The sequence below is a fragment of the Eleginops maclovinus genome, chromosome 17 (assembly GCF_036324505.1).
Source record: "Eleginops maclovinus isolate JMC-PN-2008 ecotype Puerto Natales chromosome 17, JC_Emac_rtc_rv5, whole genome shotgun sequence".
Taxonomy (NCBI): domain Eukaryota; kingdom Metazoa; phylum Chordata; class Actinopteri; order Perciformes; family Eleginopidae; genus Eleginops; species Eleginops maclovinus.
In genome coordinates this window covers 16,806,529-16,825,466 of record NC_086365.1, presented here as the reverse complement: position 1 = coordinate 16,825,466, position 18,938 = coordinate 16,806,529, and the positions used below count along the sequence as shown (strand labels likewise).

Genomic DNA, 18,938 nt, shown 5'->3' with positions numbered 1-18,938 from the left:
CTGAAGAACATACTGTGTACTGTAATGGAGCTGAGGTTTGCAGCTAAAGTACTATATGTATGTTCAGGGATCACAGATCTTTCCTCCTCCTCAGATTTTGGACGGTAATCTCTCCTGCAGGATTTAAGCCCCCAGCCTCCATGTGGAGGAGCAGGTAACAAACAGCTCAGGTTTCAAAAACATTTACCTGAGACGACCGCAGCTCACCTGACCCGAAAACATCCAAGAGTCAGGAGGTAGTTTAACGTCCCAAATACCAGCTCAGTATCCAGGAAGAGGATTAATGTTTTCTGATCACCAAATAAAACTGAGGAAATACAACCGGAACAAGAAGAGTGTAGGAATACTCTGTTACAGTAAAAGTAGAAGTACTCAGATCTTGTACTTGAGTAAAGTAGAAGTACTCAGATCTTGTTCTTGAGTAAAGTAGAAGTACTCAGGTCTTGTACTTGAGTAAAGTAGAAGTACTCAGGTCTTGTACTTGAGTAAAGTAGAAGTACTCAGATCTTGTACTTGAGTAAAGTAGAAGTACTCAGATCTTGTACTTGAGTAAAGTAGAAGTACTCAGATCTTGTACTTGAGTAAAGTAGAAGTACTCAGATATTGTACTTGAGTAAAGTAGAAGTACTCAGATCTTGTACTTGAGTAAAGTAGAAGTACTCAGATCTTGTACTTGAGTAAAGTAGAAGTACTCAGATCTTGTACTTGAGTAAAAGTAGAAGTACTCAGGTCTTGTACTTGAGTAAAGTAGAAGTACTCAGGTCTTATTCTTGAGTAAAAGTAGAAGTACTCAGATCTTGTACTTGAGTAAAGTAGAAGTACTCAGATCTTGTACTTGAGTAAAGTAGAAGTACTCAGATCTTGTACTTGAGTAAAGTAGAAGTACTCAGGTCTTGTACTTGAGTAAAGTAGAAGTACTCAGGTCTTGTACTTGAGTAAAGTAGAAGTACTCAGGTCTTGTACTTGAGTAAAGTAGAAGTACCAGAGTGTAGGAATACTCTGTCACAGTGAAAGTATTCTAAATGTTCCTCCAGTGAAAGTAGAAAGTACTCTCCTCTAAATGTAGTTAAAGTAGCGACAGTAAAAGTAGTCATTGTCTGATTGGTCCATTTCAGAATAATATCTCTGATATGTTTTATAATGATTGATCATTAAAGTGTTCTCAGAGCTGGTAAAGGTGCAGCTAGTTTGAATGCTTTGTGTACTGCAGGGTAGCTGCTGGATTTACTGCAGGGGAACTACAGTCTGATTTAAGGGAGATTATATTTACCATCATTAATACAAATCTGCCTAGCAACTAAAGGGATTCAATACATGTAGTGTAGAGTAGAAGTACACAGTAGCATGGAATTTAAATACTCGAGTAAAGTACAAGTACTTCACATTTGTACTTAAGTAAATCTACTTAGTTACACTTCTGGAATAAGTCGTTGGTTATGTTTATTTTGATTGTAGGAGTGAGGAGACGTTCATTACAGGGGATACATTTCAAAGTCTGGTTGGGTTTTTATTAATTATATAAATACATACATACATTACCACACAACATAATGACAATCAGTACAAAACATATGAGAAAATGATATAAAAAAACACTAAATATTGAGCTTTAACGACGTTTTGTCTGCAATAAACTGATTCTTCTTGTAAAATCCCAAAGGAAATATAGAATAGAGGCAGCTCTCTTCCTTATCTACCTAGATTTTTATTCTCAATGGGACTCACCTCGTTAAATGATGATTACTGACTACAAGCAGCTATTTTAAGGTGGCTGAGCTTCATGGTACTGAAAGATCCGAGCGTTCCCTAAAACACCACAATTATCTAAAACTGACGGCTGAAAGCAAAGTGAAGTCGCTCCCGTGGTTTATTTTAAACCTGGGCTGCACCGGGTCATTAACTGGAGCAAATAGAAAATGATTGCCTCATCGGCGAGAGATAATTAAAGGTTTTCATCCGCGATGCTCAGCTGGCTCGAGGTCTGTGACATGGAAGACTTACGTAACCTAATTGTTTAGCCCTTGGAGAAGAGCTGTTATCTTTACAAGGGAAAGCATTGTGCGGAGCCTGAATTAATCAAATAAATGTAAACTCTGCGGAGGATGCTAATTAGTCCCTCTGCCAGATCTCTCTCTCTGGACTCGGCTTCCTTTATGGGGATTAAACGGAGCAGGAGGTGAGCTCTAATGGGGCTTTAAATACGTTTAACATCACCTGCACCTTCATAACGCCAACGTTAATCTCTGTTATTAACCAAAGTATAGGATGCATTAAATACTCTACAGTTACCCCTCCAACCCTGGGAGTAACATCCTTTCCAAACAAGGGTTACAGGTTGTTTTCTAGGGAATTCCCCCCAAAATGTCCCTGACTTTACTCCTGATACCTAGAAGAAGTACCTGTGGGAGTCAGGGTTTATATGTTTCATATACAGAAAACAATTGAACTAAGACATGAAACCAAACCACATTAAAGAGCTGCAGGAATGAGTCCTAAAAACACAAATGACTCAGGCCTTTAGCACTCCCTGTCCCCTGGTCTGGAGGCCAAAGGTTTTCTGAATGTGTTTTTGGTTGTTATCTTGAAATAAAGTCTGTGGTTAAAACTGAAGAGATGTTTATTGTACGACATAAAATACCCCACTGGTGTTTGAGTGAGACCACTAAACTTCTCTATGCCCAACATTAGCCTCCTTTAGCTTAGCGATGCTGTAGTTCCTTTATAGCCCAACATTAGCCTCCTTTAGCTTAGCGGTGGTGACGTGAAGTCATGTGACCGTGCTGTAGTTCCTTTATAGCCCAACATTAGCCACCTTTAGCTTAGCGGTGCTGTAGTTCCTTTATAGCCCAACATTAGCCTCCTTTAGCTTAGCGGTGGAGACGTGAAGTCATGTGACCGTGCTGTAGTTCCTTTATAGCCCAACATTAGCCACCTTTAGCTTAGCGGTGCTGTAGTTCCTTTATAGCCCAACATTAGCCTCCTTTAGCTTAGCGGTGGAGACGTGAAGTCATGTGACCGTGCTGTAGTTCCTTTATAGCCCAACATTAGCCTCCTTTAGCTTAGCGGTGGTGACGTGAAGTCATGTGACCGTGCTGTAGTTCCTTTATAGCCCAACATTAGCCTCCTTTAGCTTAGCGGTGGAAACGTGAAGTCATGTGACCGTGCTGTAGTTCCTTTATAGCCCAACATTAGCTTTTCTCTCACTGTCTTGATTGCTGAAACACGTTTGGGTGATTTATCTCTTTGACCTTCAGTCCCTTAGGGAATGCATCGAGGATATTAGACAGAGGTTTAAAATATGCAGGAAATAACTTTGATTTGTGATTAAAATAATGACTATTTGCTCAGTAGCAACAGACGTGATGTAAATGATTCAGCAACAACAAGGTTTCAAAATGCTCCCTGAATAAATCCGGTGCAGGTTTGATTGTGGTTTGAGATGCATTCAGCCGCTGGAGTCACTGCTCGGCTGCTGCAGATAAAAACTGTAATAAGCAGAAAACAAGCAAACAAAGATCAGAGGACGTTATCTAACCAGACCGGCTGAATGCAAGCTTCCACATGAGCGGACATCATTCTGCATCATCTGCTCTGAGTGCAGCTACAGGACCGTCTGCCGGGGGGGGCCGGCACCTACAATGATGGAGGGGGGAGGGTGAGGGTGAGGGTGAGGGGTGAGGGTGGCACCTCAGGGTGCTGCTGCTGACAGCTAATCACAAACCTGCAGGAGAAAAGAAGCTTTAAGATCCACCCACCTTTTTGTCCGGAAGCAATGGGGGATTATTTTGGGTCTTTGGTAATATCCTGAGACGAGGGACTGGTGTTGGAACTTAGAGCCGGTCCTAAGACAACGGGCTGCATCCAGGATCTTGTTCTGAGACTTGAGACCTGGCCTGAAACTAGTTGTTGTTCCTGAGACTACGGTCAGGTCTTAAGATTATGGACTGGTATTGTGACTAGGGGGCTGTGCTAAAACTAGGGATTGGTATTGAGACCATGGGCCGGTCCTTAAACGAAGGGTCGGTTTAAAGACTAGGGTCTGCTTCCAAGACTAAGGGCTGCTCATGAGACTACAGACTGTGTTTTTCTTTCCTGGGAGTAGTTGTCAGTTCTAAGAGTAGAGGACTGTTCTTGAGTTGGGTCTAGTCCTCATGCACGGGGTTAACCATGACACTATGGTCCAGTGTTGAGATTAGGGTCCAGTCCTAAGACCAGGTGTTGATCTTGAGACTATGCCTAGAGTATGGTCCTTATACTAGTGTCTGGTCCTGAGACTAGGGGCTGGAACTACGTTCTGGTCCCAGACTAGTGGCCAGTTTAAGACTCGGGGAAGGTCCTGAGACTGTTGTGGTATTTTTCCAATAGCTAAGAGGTGTTTTTTATTTGTAGTCAGAGTAAACCCTGCGGAATCGTTTGCACGCTGATTGTAACTCTTCTTTACAAGTGAAACAGATGTCTTGGTGGTCTTTAAATGAAACGTCCTGCAGTTTTTGTTCCCAAACTCAGCTTCACACTGCAGGCCACATGGGGGTTTTTTAGGGCGTGAAGTATCATGTGAAACGAGTTCCCATAATGCAGCGTGGCTTCGCTCTGCAGAAATGTGTCAGCGGCGCCGCCTGCAAACCGTCTGACGGATCAGAGGTCAGCGATCACGTTAAATAATACGTGGGCACAAATAAAAAAAATGCACTGCAGTCGACAGAAAGAAGCAACGCGTTGGAACATCTGAAGCAGCAGATTCTATTCAAATGTGATGAAAAAACAACTGAGTTAAGAAGACATTTAAAGCAGGTTCATTAATGCAGGCAGACACAACCTTATATAAGAGAATTTATTCAAGTGAGAAAAACAACACTATTTGTAGGGTGACATATTCACCCTACAAATAGTGTTTGTGCATATAATAACAACAACAACAACAACAACAACAACAACAACAATAATAATAATACTTTCACCGTCCTCTGACGAACACTTTTCTGTATGACGGATGTGTGACGCTGGCCCCTGAGGCCACTGAAGGCCCCGGGGTCTCCGCCGTCCCTCCTGGTTCAGGGAGAGGACTGGATGTGTAATGATTCACGTCGACCAAAGGTCAAACTGAGGCGGATCTTTTCCAGCTCGCCGTCCGTCCTCGTGAGCGTCAAAACGTCTCGCCTCTCCAACATGTCCTCTGCAATCATTAGAGGTAAGAAGCTGGAGTCTCATTTACTCCTGCTCTTTTAATCACTTTAAAGAGTCCTCTCCTGCTGATGTTCAGATGTATATCAGTATGTAGAGTCTCTACTTTAAAGAGTCCTCTCCTGCTGATGTTCAGGTGTATATCAGTATGTAGCGTCTCTACTTTAAAGAGTCCTCTCCTGCTGATCTTCAGGTGTATATCAGTATGTAGTGTCTCTACTTTAAAGAGTCCTCTCCTGCTGATGTTCAGGTGTGTATCAGTATGTAGTGTCTCTACTTTAAAGAGTCCTCTCCTGCTGATGTTCAGGTGTATATCAGTATGTAGTGTCTCTACTTTAAAGAGTCCTCTCCTGCTGATGTTCAGGTGTATATCAGTATGTAGAGTCTCTACTTTAAAGAGTCCTCTCCTGCTGATGTTCAGGTGTATATCAGTATGTAGTGTCTCTACTTTAAAGAGTCCTCTCCTGCTGATGTTCAGGTGTATATCAGTATGTAGTGTCTCTACTTTAAAGAGTCCTCTCCTGCTGATGTTCAGGTGTATATCAGTATGTAGTGTCTCTACTTTAAAGAGTCCTCTCCTGCTGATGTTCAGGTGTATATCAGTATGTAGTGTCTCTACTTTAAAGAGTCCTCTCCTGCTGATGTTCAGGTGTATATCAGTATGTAGAGTCTCTACTTTAAAGAGTCCTCTCCTGCTGATGTTCAGGTGTATATCAGTATGTAGTGTCTCTACTTTAAAGAGTCCTCTCCTGCTGATGTTCAGGTGTATATCAGTATGTAGTGTCTCTACTTTAAAGAGTCCTCTCCTGCTGATGTTCAGGTGTATATCAGTATGTAGTGTCTCTACTTTAAAGAGTCCTCTCCTGCTGATGTTCAGGTGTATATCAGTATGTAGTGTCTCTACTTTAAAGAGTCCTCTCCTGCTGATGTTCAGGTGTATATCAGTATGTAGTGTCTCTACTTTAAAGAGTCCTCTCCTGCTGATGTTCAGGTGTATATCAGTATGTAGAGTCTCTACTTTAAAGAGTCCTCTCCTGCTGATGTTCAGGTGTATATCAGTATGTAGTGTCTCTACTTTAAAGAGTCCTCTCCTGCTGATGTTCAGGTGTATATCAGTATGTAGTGTCTCTACTTTAAAGAGTCCTCTCCTGCTGATGTTCAGGTGTATATCAGTATGTAGTGTCTCTACTTTAAAGAGTCCTCTCCTGCTGATGTTCAGGTGTATATCAGTATGTAGAGTCTCTACTTTAAAGAGTCCTCTCCTGCTGATGTTCAGGTGTATATCAGTATGTAGTGTCTCTACTTTAAAGAGTCCTCTCCTGCTGATGTTCAGGTGTATATCAGTATGTAGAGTCTCTACTTTAAAGAGTCCTCTCCTGCTGATGTTCAGGTGTATATCAGTATGTAGTGTCTCTACTTTAAAGAGTCCTCTCCTGCTGATGTTCAGGTGTATATTTCACAATGTGTTGGAGCGCTAGCTAATAGGAGCAATTTTTCCATAGTGATGTCACCATGTCCAGAGCAAATGAGTGTTTTTTTTCATTTTTGGATATTGCAACTTTAGTATTCTCTCCTCTTTATAGTTTTTGTTGTTGGCTTTCCCTCATCGTTCTTTGCATCTTGTTTTGGATGAACTACATCTGGTCTTGCTTTTCTTCTTTGACTCTATTTGTTTCTATGCTGGTTGTTTTGCATCTGTGTCTCAGCAGTTGAATTCCTTTTTTGTTGCATTTAAAATAATCATGATTTGTTTCTGATGCTTGTTGATTTTATTTTGTTTTCCTTGTGTCCTGGCCCGTTTGCATCTGTTGGACGTGTTCCAGCTCTATCTGCTCATTGTTTATTACTTCCTGGTTTTATTCGCTCTCTTTTTGATCATTTTGCATCAAATCAGCTGCAGCCTGATGATGCTTCGGCCTCGTTCATCACTCATAAGTCCTAAACATGAAGATATTTCTACATTTGCTCGTGTGTTGAGCCTCAGGGTCACTGTGTGTTGTGGAAGATAATGAAACGTTGAATGGTCGATGGCTCTGCGGTATTTGTCCCCCATCCCTGAATTTAGGATCTATTTTTAGTCCTTTAAAAAGGGAAAATCCTGTTTCATTATTCACAGACGAGATGGCACAACTGCGTCATGTAACTCTCATTTCATATATTCTTATTTTATGATATTTTCCGCAGCTTCACGTTCGCCTCCTCGTGCCGCGTCACTCTCGCATGAACACACAGATTTGATTGCTCAGTGATAATATTCACCAACCCCGGATATAAATAGACAAAATGTCCAGTGTGTGTGTGTGTGTGTGTGTGTGTGTGTGTGTGTGTATGTGTTTGTAGTAATCAGAGCAGAGCTGCTGTTGGTGTCAGAGCGGGTTCACGTGACTTCAGTCAGCCAATCACAGCGCGCCTCTCGCTTGATTGAGTTTCATCGGTCGGCCAGCGTTAACGACACGACTTCCAATAAAGCTTCGGGCCAAAAAACTGCAGTTGGTGCCGAACGCAGATGTGTGTGTCAACGAGGCGGACGACACACACAGTCAAGTGCTTGAAGTACTCGAGTATTTACACAGTACTGATACTTTCAGATGCTTGCAGACAATTAAACACTTTACTGTCAGCTACAGCCAACAAATGCAACATAGAGTATATTTATATCTAAAAATGTGCAATAAAAAATATGTGTTAATTAAATATTAAACAGCAGAATTTTAAGTATGCAAAAAACATATATATTTATATACTAAATATGTATATTTATATATATTTGCAAATAAATATTAATAATACATTAATATAAATGTGAAATGGAATGAAATTGAAATAAAACAGTACAAAAATGTGTAAAATACAAAAGCTCCCCTTTGTAGTTTGTGCAGAAACTCACTAATTATATATATATATATAACATTTGTCTGTTTGACCAGATAAATGATTGTTTTATTCTGAATTATTCCTCAAATATCTCAGGAGCAGAGAGACACCATCCTCTTTGCAGCGCGGTTTCAGAATGACAGTTTGAATTTGTTGTGTGTACAACAGCTGCACAACGTGTGCAATGCTTTTGTAAATCGAGCAGGAGAGGTTGTGGAAACTTGGAGTCAAAAGCGTCTCAAACAGAAGCTCCTTTCAGCCGGGGGGTTGGGGTGGGGGGGTCGCTCCCTGGTTTTGTGAATAGGAGACACTCTCTTTGCAAAGCGTCCTCTCTGCTCTCATGTTATCTAACCTCGGCTCCTGGGGGCCCGGCGCTGTGTTTTGGTCACTTCATGATGATGATGATGTAACGGCTGCAGAAAGTGAGCGTCTCTCTGCAGCTCGTCTTCATCACACCTCTTCATCATCACTGGCTGAGGAGCAGGTGTGAAGACATGGGTCTTTCATTCATTTGAGACATGTGCAACAGAGCTCTGTTTCTCTGCAGCTGCATGGATGTTTGGAGGCATTTTATCTGCACGCACAATTAATGTTGTCAAGGCCTCTGTTACACAAACCGGGAATGTGCTTTGGTGCATTGCAATATATATATATATATATATATATATATATATATATATATATATATATATATAATACTAAAATACAAAAATAAACAGTTTAGCAAATATAAATAAAAGAATAAATAAATAATTAATACAATTTAGAAAAAATAAGCTAAATCAATCAGAAAACATATGTGGGAAAAAAATACAATAAATATCGTAAAATATTTCTGAATCTAAATTGAATAGCTTCCTAGTTGCAGTTTTGTGCAGACCTGTGCAACAGAGCTTTACTTCTCTGCAATAAGTTATCAATACAAATAATACCCCCTTTTTAATTTACAAAAGCCTCGTCCTTTTTTGTTTCCCACTAAAGTGCTTCTGTCCCTGCAGACTGGGCCTCCACATCTTTGTCCCTCTACTTGTTGCATAATGTGTTACCTCTCCTGCTCCAACATCTCTTTTTAAAGCTGGTATTTGGACATATGTGCACAGAGTCGTGTAACAGCTGTAGGAGGGCCTGTCGCCGTCAGAGTTCCCATAATTCCCGCCCGTGCAAAACACCGCCAGACTTCTGCGGATTACGTGGGTTGGGTGTGAAAACAGATTTGGATATGGTCAATTTTAAGCATCCAGATTTTAGATTTGTGTGCGTGTGCTTTCTTTTTAGGCCTGGTGTGTGTGCAGATCCTTTTTAAAACTGCCGTCATGTTTGTAAATGCTTCAAACACACTTTGAGTTAAGTCGTGCGGAGACGCGTCCTCGCTGGGATTTGCAGTGTTTGATTTTAAGTCCATAACGCGGAGCGGTGGATCGGGGTCAGCGAGGGTCCAGCAGACTCACCTCTGCAGCTGCTTTAATGCAGTTTTAATGCCAACAATATTTTATTTGTGTAGGAAAGCTGCTGCTGCACGGATTACAGGCAATATCTTAAAGGTTCAAAATCAGGTCACTTATTTTACTCCGTACTAATATTGGAAGACAAGAGAAATAAATAAATAAAAAACAGGAAATATTCAAATGAGAGCATGCATTAAATCTATTTGGAAATAGAATTAAAACATTTATAATTCAAATAATATTATGATATATATTTATTTGAAGAAAATGTTGTATAACAATATAATTAATCTTATTTAAATACATTATTTCATGTGTTTTAGGACCCAAAGATAAACCATACACATGTCAAACAATTACATAATTAATGTTATATTTATAAAACTTCGATTTAATGAGTCTTATATATTGCGTAAATGTTTTGTGGTTAATTAATTATTATTAATAAATGTTTTACATTATTTTATCATTCATTTTTTCTACAATCATTCTTGAGTTTAAAGACAAATCCATAAAGGGGTGAAACCCAAAATACATATTTATATAAATAAAGACCTCTTTGTAAACTGACAGCCGAAAAAAACAGCCTCCAGGTTAGCGTGATGTTTCACAACCCGAGCAGTGAATCATCAAATCACACACACACACACACACACACATACACACACACACACACACACACACACACACACACACACACACACACACACACACACACACACACACACACACACACACACACTCTATATTAAGCGTGATGGTGACGTGCAAATGTTCAACGATGCAACGCAGATTAAATGCTGCATGTATGTTCCTCCATATGATGATATGTGTCCTCATCTCTGACTTGTAGTGGGAATATATGCACAGAGGAGTGTGTGTGTGTGTGTGTGTCTGTGTGCTGGAGCGAGAGTGAGACACCCAAATGTCACAGTGTATGAATCCTCAGAGGTTAAAGCTTTGAAAACTTTAACATTTTGTCCTTAAATCTTTTATAGTTTAGTGTTTTATCTTTAATAGAAGCAGACGTTAACCTCGAGGATTCCTGAAAACTAAGTCAGATAAAGATTCCTTTAGAGGAATGTAAAATACATGAGGTACACAAAGCTCTCTTCACAGAATCCCACCAGAAACCAAATCACCGTTCTGACAGGAAGACAGAAGCGCTGCTGAGAGGCTGCAGCGCCCCCCAGTGGCCCCTCACCGGACCTCCCTGGGCACGGGGAGGACTTGTGATTATTTAATTGATATATATTTTTTCTTTTGTTGTTATTAGGATTATAGCAATAATAATAGCAATTAAAACATCTTTTTTATTGGAATTTACAAGTTCTCAATTTGAAATTATTTTAAAGAAATATATTTATATATATTCTTTTGTCCAAATGAAACTTGAATTACACTTTCAGAAAAAGTTTACAAAAAACAGGCCAAAAAATGCAAGAAAAAAAAATCAAATTTAAAATAAAAAGTTATAAAATAAATGTATTTTTTTCATTTATATCATGAGAACATCTTTTATGGAAATGTGGGATTTTTGAAAACAGATTTGCAACAATGATTATATGTATTCATGTTGTTTGAAAGGCTTTGGATGAATGACTGGCAGTCTGACATACTGACATTGATTACCGGATAATCGATTCTTTAAGCTCATTCATAAAATCTTGACCTGCAGATTAAAACCTTCACGGTGCGATCATAGAGCGAGTTCCTCTCGAGCGTCACGGTGTGTTTCCCGGCAGCGGGTGGGTTGTTGACACCTCGTCGGAGAGTAAAGGGAAGGAGGAACAGTTTTCCTGGCTGCTTGATTTGGCTGCATATGCTAGGCTGGATTACACTGATCCAACTTAATGCCTAAGACCGTGCAATCATTCATAACTACAGGAGCTGCGGAGGCACCATCTGCTGCTGCAGGATTAACTTCCAGGAAGATGTTGAAAGGTGGGGGGTCGGGAGGAGGACAGTGATGATGTATTTCTGGAGTGGACCCTGAAGGCAGCATCTCCCTGCTTCCATCCACAAATAGTCAATGGGATTTTTCCATTTTTTATGATGATCTCAAACGTTTGCAATACTTACACGTTTAGTTCAGCAGGATAATCTCCACATATCAACACCACGTTATCATTTCAGAAGTAAAAACACAACTTTAGGCTATAAACGGACTACAGCACGGTCACATGACCCCCGCTAAGCTAAAGGAGGCTAATTCTGATTCATTTCAGGGTTTTTAGGACTTTAAATGCTGAGTAATGTCAGGTTTTAAGAGCTGATTCCTGCAGCTCTTAATTGGGTCCTGCCAAAATGTCCTTGGGGAACGTCTTAAAAAACTAGGTATCGTCCCATTTTTGGAAATGACGAAACCCCCTGGGTTGGAAGGTTTGCTTTTAAGTAATAAATAAATAAATTAAGTGGATTCTTAAAACAACTTCCTTCCTTTTACATGTTCTGTCTGGATATTTGTCAGAACCTGATCAGTGTTTACTTTATTTGCATCCTACATGTGCAGCAACAGAGACTCGTCTTCTCTTATTTGTTGATGTAAATAAAAATATACCAATTCATTTCAGACAAGGGGACAGGAAGTACTCAAATGCTGAGTCGTGTCAGGGGTTGAAAAGTGAACATTTATTCTGTGAAACACCGACAAGAAAAGCTGCTTTTCTCTCTTTAAAAACTGAAACTGTTTGTTTTTTCCGCAGAGAGTCGACGCCCTGCCCTCCGATCATCAGGAGAGTCGATCCACCCGGAGGACCCCCCCCACCCCAGCCCCACAAACACAGGAAACTGCTGCTGCACTTCAAAAAATCAGCACCTCCCCTTTTTCTGGAAAATCTGTGCCTTCAACCAAAAAATTCACCAGTGATACTTCTGAAGCTTTTTTAGTTGTTTCTTTGGAGCAGAGGATTTATCTGCCTGATGTAGGAGGGCCTGGGATCCCATCGTCTCTCTGGAAGTAAAACAAAATAATATAAAAACAACCTATCCAGGAAATGCAAATCATTTTGACGTCCTAACGTGTTCTTTTTTTGTTTGTTTTTCTACAAATTGTGTCAGTGATTTCCTTCATATCGGAAGAAAATCCCTCGCTGTGCAATATCCGTCCATATCTCTGTGAAGGTGTCGTGTGACTCTGGACGAACTTTTTGGTTTTATTTTTGTAAACAATGCTTTTCCTGATTTCTATTTTTCTAAAATGCTGAAAGACACACGGAGCGGATGGATGGATATTAATATTTAAATAAAAAAAAGATCATCTGAACACGTTTTAAGGGAGAGACGATGTTTGGGTTGAATATTTGTCCGAGTTTAGTTTTTCCTCGACTGCACCCCCTCCAGCTCTAACCCAGAGCCAAAGCCATAGCCTATCTCAGATAAAAGAAACACAAATCAGTGTCCCGAACACAGCGCGATGCATTCAGGGTCCCACAGACGGACTCCACGGGCTCCTGGAAGCTGTTGGATTTTGCGAGTGACGTTTTGATTTCTACCGTATGTTCAGGGGCTTGAATCTAAAGTATTTAGTATTTCTCTACCTTTGTGTGGCCTGTTCTTCTTCTTGCTGTTATTTTGTACTTTCTCCTACATATCAACCAAGAAACTATAAGTGGCATGAGTATGTGTGTGTCAGTGAGAACAATGAATGAGTGTGTTTGGCAGAATGGGAGGTGAAATATTGTAAATTCTCAAATAAAACCAGAACTACGAGGGCATTTGAAAGGCTGTTGCCAAAAGGTGTAAAATGGAGTGTGTATCCGCCTCGTGATTCGGATCTTCTCCAAATGTTCACAGGTTCTTCTTTAGCCAATGTTACATCCTTCCATCAATTTTCATGAAAATCAGGTCTTTCATTTTTCTGTAATGCTGTGAATTCTCAAATAAAACCAGGATGTTGGCCAAGCTTCCGCAAAGGCCGTTGCCATAAAGTGTACATTGGAGTGTGTATCCGCCTCGTGATTCGGATCTTCTCCAAATTTCCCCAAGTTCGTACTAAGCCAATTTTACATTGTTGCACCAGTTTTCATGAAAATCGGACCGTTGGTTTTCTGTAATCCTGCTGATGAACTAAACCAAAAACACGACCTCCTTGGCCGACTGAGATCAGTTTGAAGTCGATCGTTTGAGGTTTTTAAATCCAAATTGAAAGATGTAGTGCTCTTTTGTATGTTTAAACCCTTACATGACCAACTCTGCAAACATTAAAAGATCTTTCGCAAATCAAATATCTTTAATATACCATTCATCCCGCATGATTAGGAGAATGCAGCTTTAGCCCCTTAGATGTGTGCCTTGTTAGCTAAGTTATGTCGCTGTTAGCTTAGCTACCCGTAGATTTGGTGTACTAATGTTAGCTGTCGTTCACAAACCACGGAGAATCTAACTTACTTCTTAAGATAATGTGAAGCCAATGTAAGAACAAAGACTGATCAAAAATCTAAATAAAGAACAGTTTGTAATATTCCTGTATCGCATTATGCTGGAAAATCTAAATACTAAAAGTAAATAAAAGTCTTTCAAAAGAAGTGACGGGGTAAAGAGTACGATGAACCGCTGTGAGGCTTTTATTGTGAAAAAAGAGGACGTTAACACTGAGTAAAACATACTTTAAAAAAGTCAAATTCCTGTGAATGTTTCACAATAGAAGTCTCCCAAAGGTAGTGAAGGTATTATACTACTATTGTAATGCTTTTAAAACAGATCAGGAACAATGGATCTGATCAAATGCACACAAGTATTTATTCAAACTAGTTTTTCTACTTTAGTCTGGAGCCGCTGTTTGAGAATTTACAGTACTTCCTGTTTTATTGTTTCAACCCTGTTTTCCAGAGTTGTGAAAAGTGTTCTGTGTTTCCTCGAAGCTGCTATCCCTGTACTGTGTAGACCGGAGAAGTCCAGCCTTATCCCTGAAGTCCTACAAACTCCCTCTGTTAGCTGTCCATACCTCACACCAACACACTTTATTATTATCAGCTGAATAATAATTATTAAAATGCATCTGTGGTTCAGTTTGTGCCTTCAAGGGAATCATCGTTTTACTTTTGAGAAGTTTTCATTCAAAAGATTCTGTTGTGTTCAGGAGAAGTACATTTGTTTAAGATGCATGTCTGTTTCTTTCTTTGTGTTTGTTTAACATTGTGTATTCATCCATGAGTGAGGATTGAAGAGATCATATTTATTATGTGGCATCAGATGTTTGGGACCCAATATCAGGAATATCTTTCATCAAAAGTCTCTGCGCACATCAACACCTCACACGGTTCTCCTGGTTCCATATTATTCTCCAGATAATCACAATAGCTCAAAGACAGATGTCTCTTACCTTCCCCTGAGGAAGATCCTTTGTGCTTTTATTGTTCGATGGCAGAATACAAGAAGGATTTCATTTGAGATAACATTGATTTTTTTTCTAACTCTGGTTAATTTTCATATGGTTTTCTAACGTGTTTCCTCCAAAATGCATCATAATCCTATGATAATCCAACCCTCACCCAAACCCATTACCACATAAATACTTGAGAGAGAAATGTTGGAGTCATTTGCAGCAACACACTTTTGAAGTATGAACAATAATAATATCTACTAAATATAATTAGCAAAGAATTATTATGTACTATGATAAGTTAGGCTCCCCAGCAGTACTGTATATAAAGTGATCAACACGAGCTCGGTTTTCAGAGGCTCAGAAACTTGTTGTTGAATCAGCAGGAGAGCTAGTTAACGTTAGCTGTTAGCTGTAAGTTATTAGCAGTCGGTAAACGAGGTTCCATAGTATTGGTCGGAGTTCAAGCTCTATTCAGTAAAAATGAATATTTATCTAAGGTAGCATAAAACATTTATATTAGTATGCGTCTTGTCGAACATATCTTTTTTAAGAAACTTGAATAAATACAGTTTTATAGAAATTGCGACCTGGTAAAGTTGCTCACAAAACCAGTCTGCTAACGGTAACTACAGAGTGTATGTTGAAGTATTTTTCATTTGTTTATAGCGTAATATTCATTGATGAAAACACAGTTATTTATATTTATAAAATGCACAAAATGTAAAACCTGAGATCCCGTCAGAGGCACAAACTGGATCTTACCAATCTTTCTTGTTTCAATCAAATCAAACATTTTGCAGCATTTTTTAACATTTCTTGAAAGCGACTGATTCTAGGCGTTCCTGCAAAGTATTTATTATTATTTATATTTTTTTGTAATGCATGGTTTTGATTGCACACCGCCCTTCGTTCATATCCACCCGGGGGTGTTGTGTCCTGCCAACATGTAGTGGAGGTAGTTTCCTTTCTGTGTGGAGTCCGTATAGACTTTGCTGCCTGTTGCGTGTGAAATACCCGTGAAGCTGCCTCCGTCCACATCAAGTACCTTTATACCAACACCGATCCCCAAAACAAAACGCTGCCAAATTGGTCTGAATAAGCCAAAAGTTTTTTCTGACGTTCTCTGTGTATAAGTGGTTTAAGTGTATCACATGTTAAACCTCATCCCGTTTAATGTTACATTGTGTTTTTAACAAAAAAGAATCCTGTTTGTTAAACTGTTGATAATATATGCAGAAGAGTTATGAAATAAACTGAAACAAACTCAGATGTGTGTGAGTGTGTTGGCTGCTTGAGTTTAACCGTTTATCCACCGGCAAAGTGTCAAAGGATTTATTTGATGAGGCTATTTGATTAAACACATTACAGTTTTTTGCCTTTGCTTAAGCACGATTTTGAAAACAGGGCCCGGTTTTTCAAAACACTACACCCAATTAGCAGAACACCTCAGATCCTTTGCACAATGAAACACACTTGGAAAAACTATACACTCATTTATCAAAGCCATATTATGTCACCATATGAAACACACACATTTCATATGACTTCATTCTGTTTGAACCACTCTGCTGTTGCTAACCTAAAACACTTTTAGCAATGCTACTTCAGTGATCAGAGTACTGTAAGTGAAATACACAGAGAAAGTGTGTAATCCACCAACCACTACACAACACCAAAGCTGCAGATAGGGTAGCCTATAATGGATAGGGTATACAATATAACCTACTCAAGTATTGGTTTAAAGGAAATAAAGTACATTCATAAACATTTAATAAATTACTTTTACTTTGAACTTTTATTTTGAAGGCCTCTCCAAAACTAAATAAATACATGGAACAATAAATAAATGAGCATATGAAGTAATGTGACTAAATTTGAACACACATGTGTGTCGCATTACATCCACTAGAAGGTGCCAGTGTAGCCTCATACAAGAGCGAATATACCCATGGAAATCACCACTATAAATGTACTGTTAAAACACGTCAATATGTGGAACATACTTCTACCAATCAATTAAAGATGCCAGTTACAAAATATCTAACTAGGATTACATGAAATATGAAAAGTAATTATTAAAATAACACAAACAAAAAACCCATCACATTTAAATACGGAATAAAGCTTCATTGAGAGCAATATAAAATAATTCTTAAAAATAAATCATGTACTCTGACTATGTTTTTTTTTCAAAATGTTTAATGCATATTTAAAAAGAAATACAGTGAAATAATAATAAAAAAGAAAATGGGGAAAACCTCTCACTGTCACCAGCCAACAGACAAGTGCTGACGTCATTTTCCAACCAGCCAATAGCAGAGGGGCGGCCGCACAGTGCTATTTGCATAGAAGGGTTTAAGACTGAGCTGTGCTCCGGCCCTCCCCACACTTTTCGGAGAACTCCTGAATCGTAAACATGCCTGAGCTACCTAAAGCCGCAGCGCCCAAGAAGGGATCCAAGAAAGCGGTCACCAAGACTGCCACCAAGACCGGCAAGAAGAGGAGAAAGTCCAGGAAGGAGAGCTACGCCATCTACGTGTACAAGGTGATGAAGCAGGTGCACCCCGACACCGGCATCTCCTCCAAGGCCATGGGCATCATGAACTCCTTCGTGAGCGACATCTTCGAGCGCATCGCCGGGGAGGCCTCCCGTCTGGCTCACTACAACAAGCGCTCCACCATCACCTCCAGGGAGATCCAGACCGCAGTCCGCCTGCTGCTGCCCGGAGAGCTGGCCAAGCACGCCGTGTCTGAGGGCACCAAGGCTGTGACCAAGTACACCAGCTCCAAGTAAACCCGTCAGACCCACAAACACAACGGCTCTTTTAAGAGCCACCCACACAGACAAAGAGCTTTCCGTTTATTTACTTGTGTATCCAATATTGTGTTTTCAACCACTGAGTTAAAGTGCTCCTAATTCTATGAAGACTACTAGTCCCAATGCTCAAGAGTTTTCAATAGTTTAGAACAGTAGGGGTCTATTAGGGTCCAATACACTTGGATCAATGTTACATTTGTTTTAAGTCTTCACATTTTTCCTCAAATGCAAGCATAACTAACTTATAAAAATATCTATTTACGTCACTGTTCTTCTGGTGGATATCTGTGAATCATGGATGTCTAAATGCAAATAAACTTCGATATGCTCAAAGCATAAGACGTATGTCGACGGTAAAAATGGACTATCTGTGGCTGAATGCAAGCAATACAGCTAATGATGACACATGATTATTAACTGTCTACCACCGCTGTATTTCAGATTCTTATTAGAGTTTAAATCTAACATGGAAATGTGGTAAACACAATAGCAGTGAGGTATCAGATACAGACCAGGGTGCGATGCATTGGCTGAATGGTATAAGACACAGCATTGTGTTTAGATGTTATATAGTATAGTATGCTATAAATAAATAAGTGCTTTCTTTTTAGTAATGCTAAATGCAATAAATTATATCGATAAAACATCGTGTGATAAAGAATGGAAATCAAAGGTTGACACATGACCCAGATTGGCAATTGCGCAACTTCGTTGTGAAAGGACCGGTTAGCTGGGTTTGTCCCGCCCAGCTGATCTCAACCACGTCCGCAGGCAGGCAATAAATACCCACGATCATGGCGGATATCGCATCAGGATATTAACACAACTCTGTAATCATGTCTGGAAGAGGACTAGCCATATACCCATTCATTAAACTAATAAACAAAGAAAAGTTTAAAATAAAGAAATGGGCCCTGTTCCAAATGAGTTCATGCTGACTTCACAACTGAATTTGCACATTTACAGACAGACTGGATCGGACTATCTAATAGAGTGATCTTTAAAATGGTGAATGACTTTAAATATGGTGGTTCTATAACATACGAAAACACAACATCTGATGAAGGTACCCAGCTCACTAACAGAGCACTTATCCTGGTTGTATTATCTTATTGTCAATAAGTGTAATTCAATCCCTCTATTTCATCTAATCATTTCAAAGGCAAATATGTACTCAACATTATACATACTTTAATCAATCGTACTATCAGAAATAGAATAATGTGTCTCATATAATGTCCAATAAAGAATATAATGCTTGTATTAATTGAAGTGTTGAACTGGTTAAGGGTAA

At 39.5% G+C, this 18,938-nt stretch overlaps 2 protein-coding genes across 2 annotated transcripts in view; both read left to right on the top strand.

The window, feature by feature from the left end:
- LOC134879138 (potassium voltage-gated channel subfamily A member 1) overlaps nucleotides 1–16,093 on the top strand; it is a 37,755-nt gene extending 21,662 nt beyond the window's left edge. Inside the window, 1 exon segment of the mRNA XM_063905477.1 lies at nucleotides 12,206–16,093. The gene's annotated coding sequence lies outside the window, so the exon portion shown is untranslated.
- A 1,136-nt stretch (nucleotides 16,094–17,229) lies between these two features.
- Nucleotides 17,230–18,916, top strand: LOC134879139 (histone H2B 1.2-like). The gene has a single exon (XM_063905478.1). It carries the CDS (start codon nucleotides 17,243–17,245, stop codon nucleotides 17,618–17,620), a length of 378 nt encoding a protein of 125 aa, XP_063761548.1. The 5' UTR covers nucleotides 17,230–17,242; the 3' UTR covers nucleotides 17,621–18,916.
- Nucleotides 18,917–18,938: the final 22 nt, after the last annotated feature.

Coding starts and splice junctions, on each gene's coding strand:
- LOC134879139 (XM_063905478.1), top strand. CDS start 17,243: ATGCCTGAGCTACCTAAAGCCGCAGCGCCCAAGAAGGGATCCAAGAAA.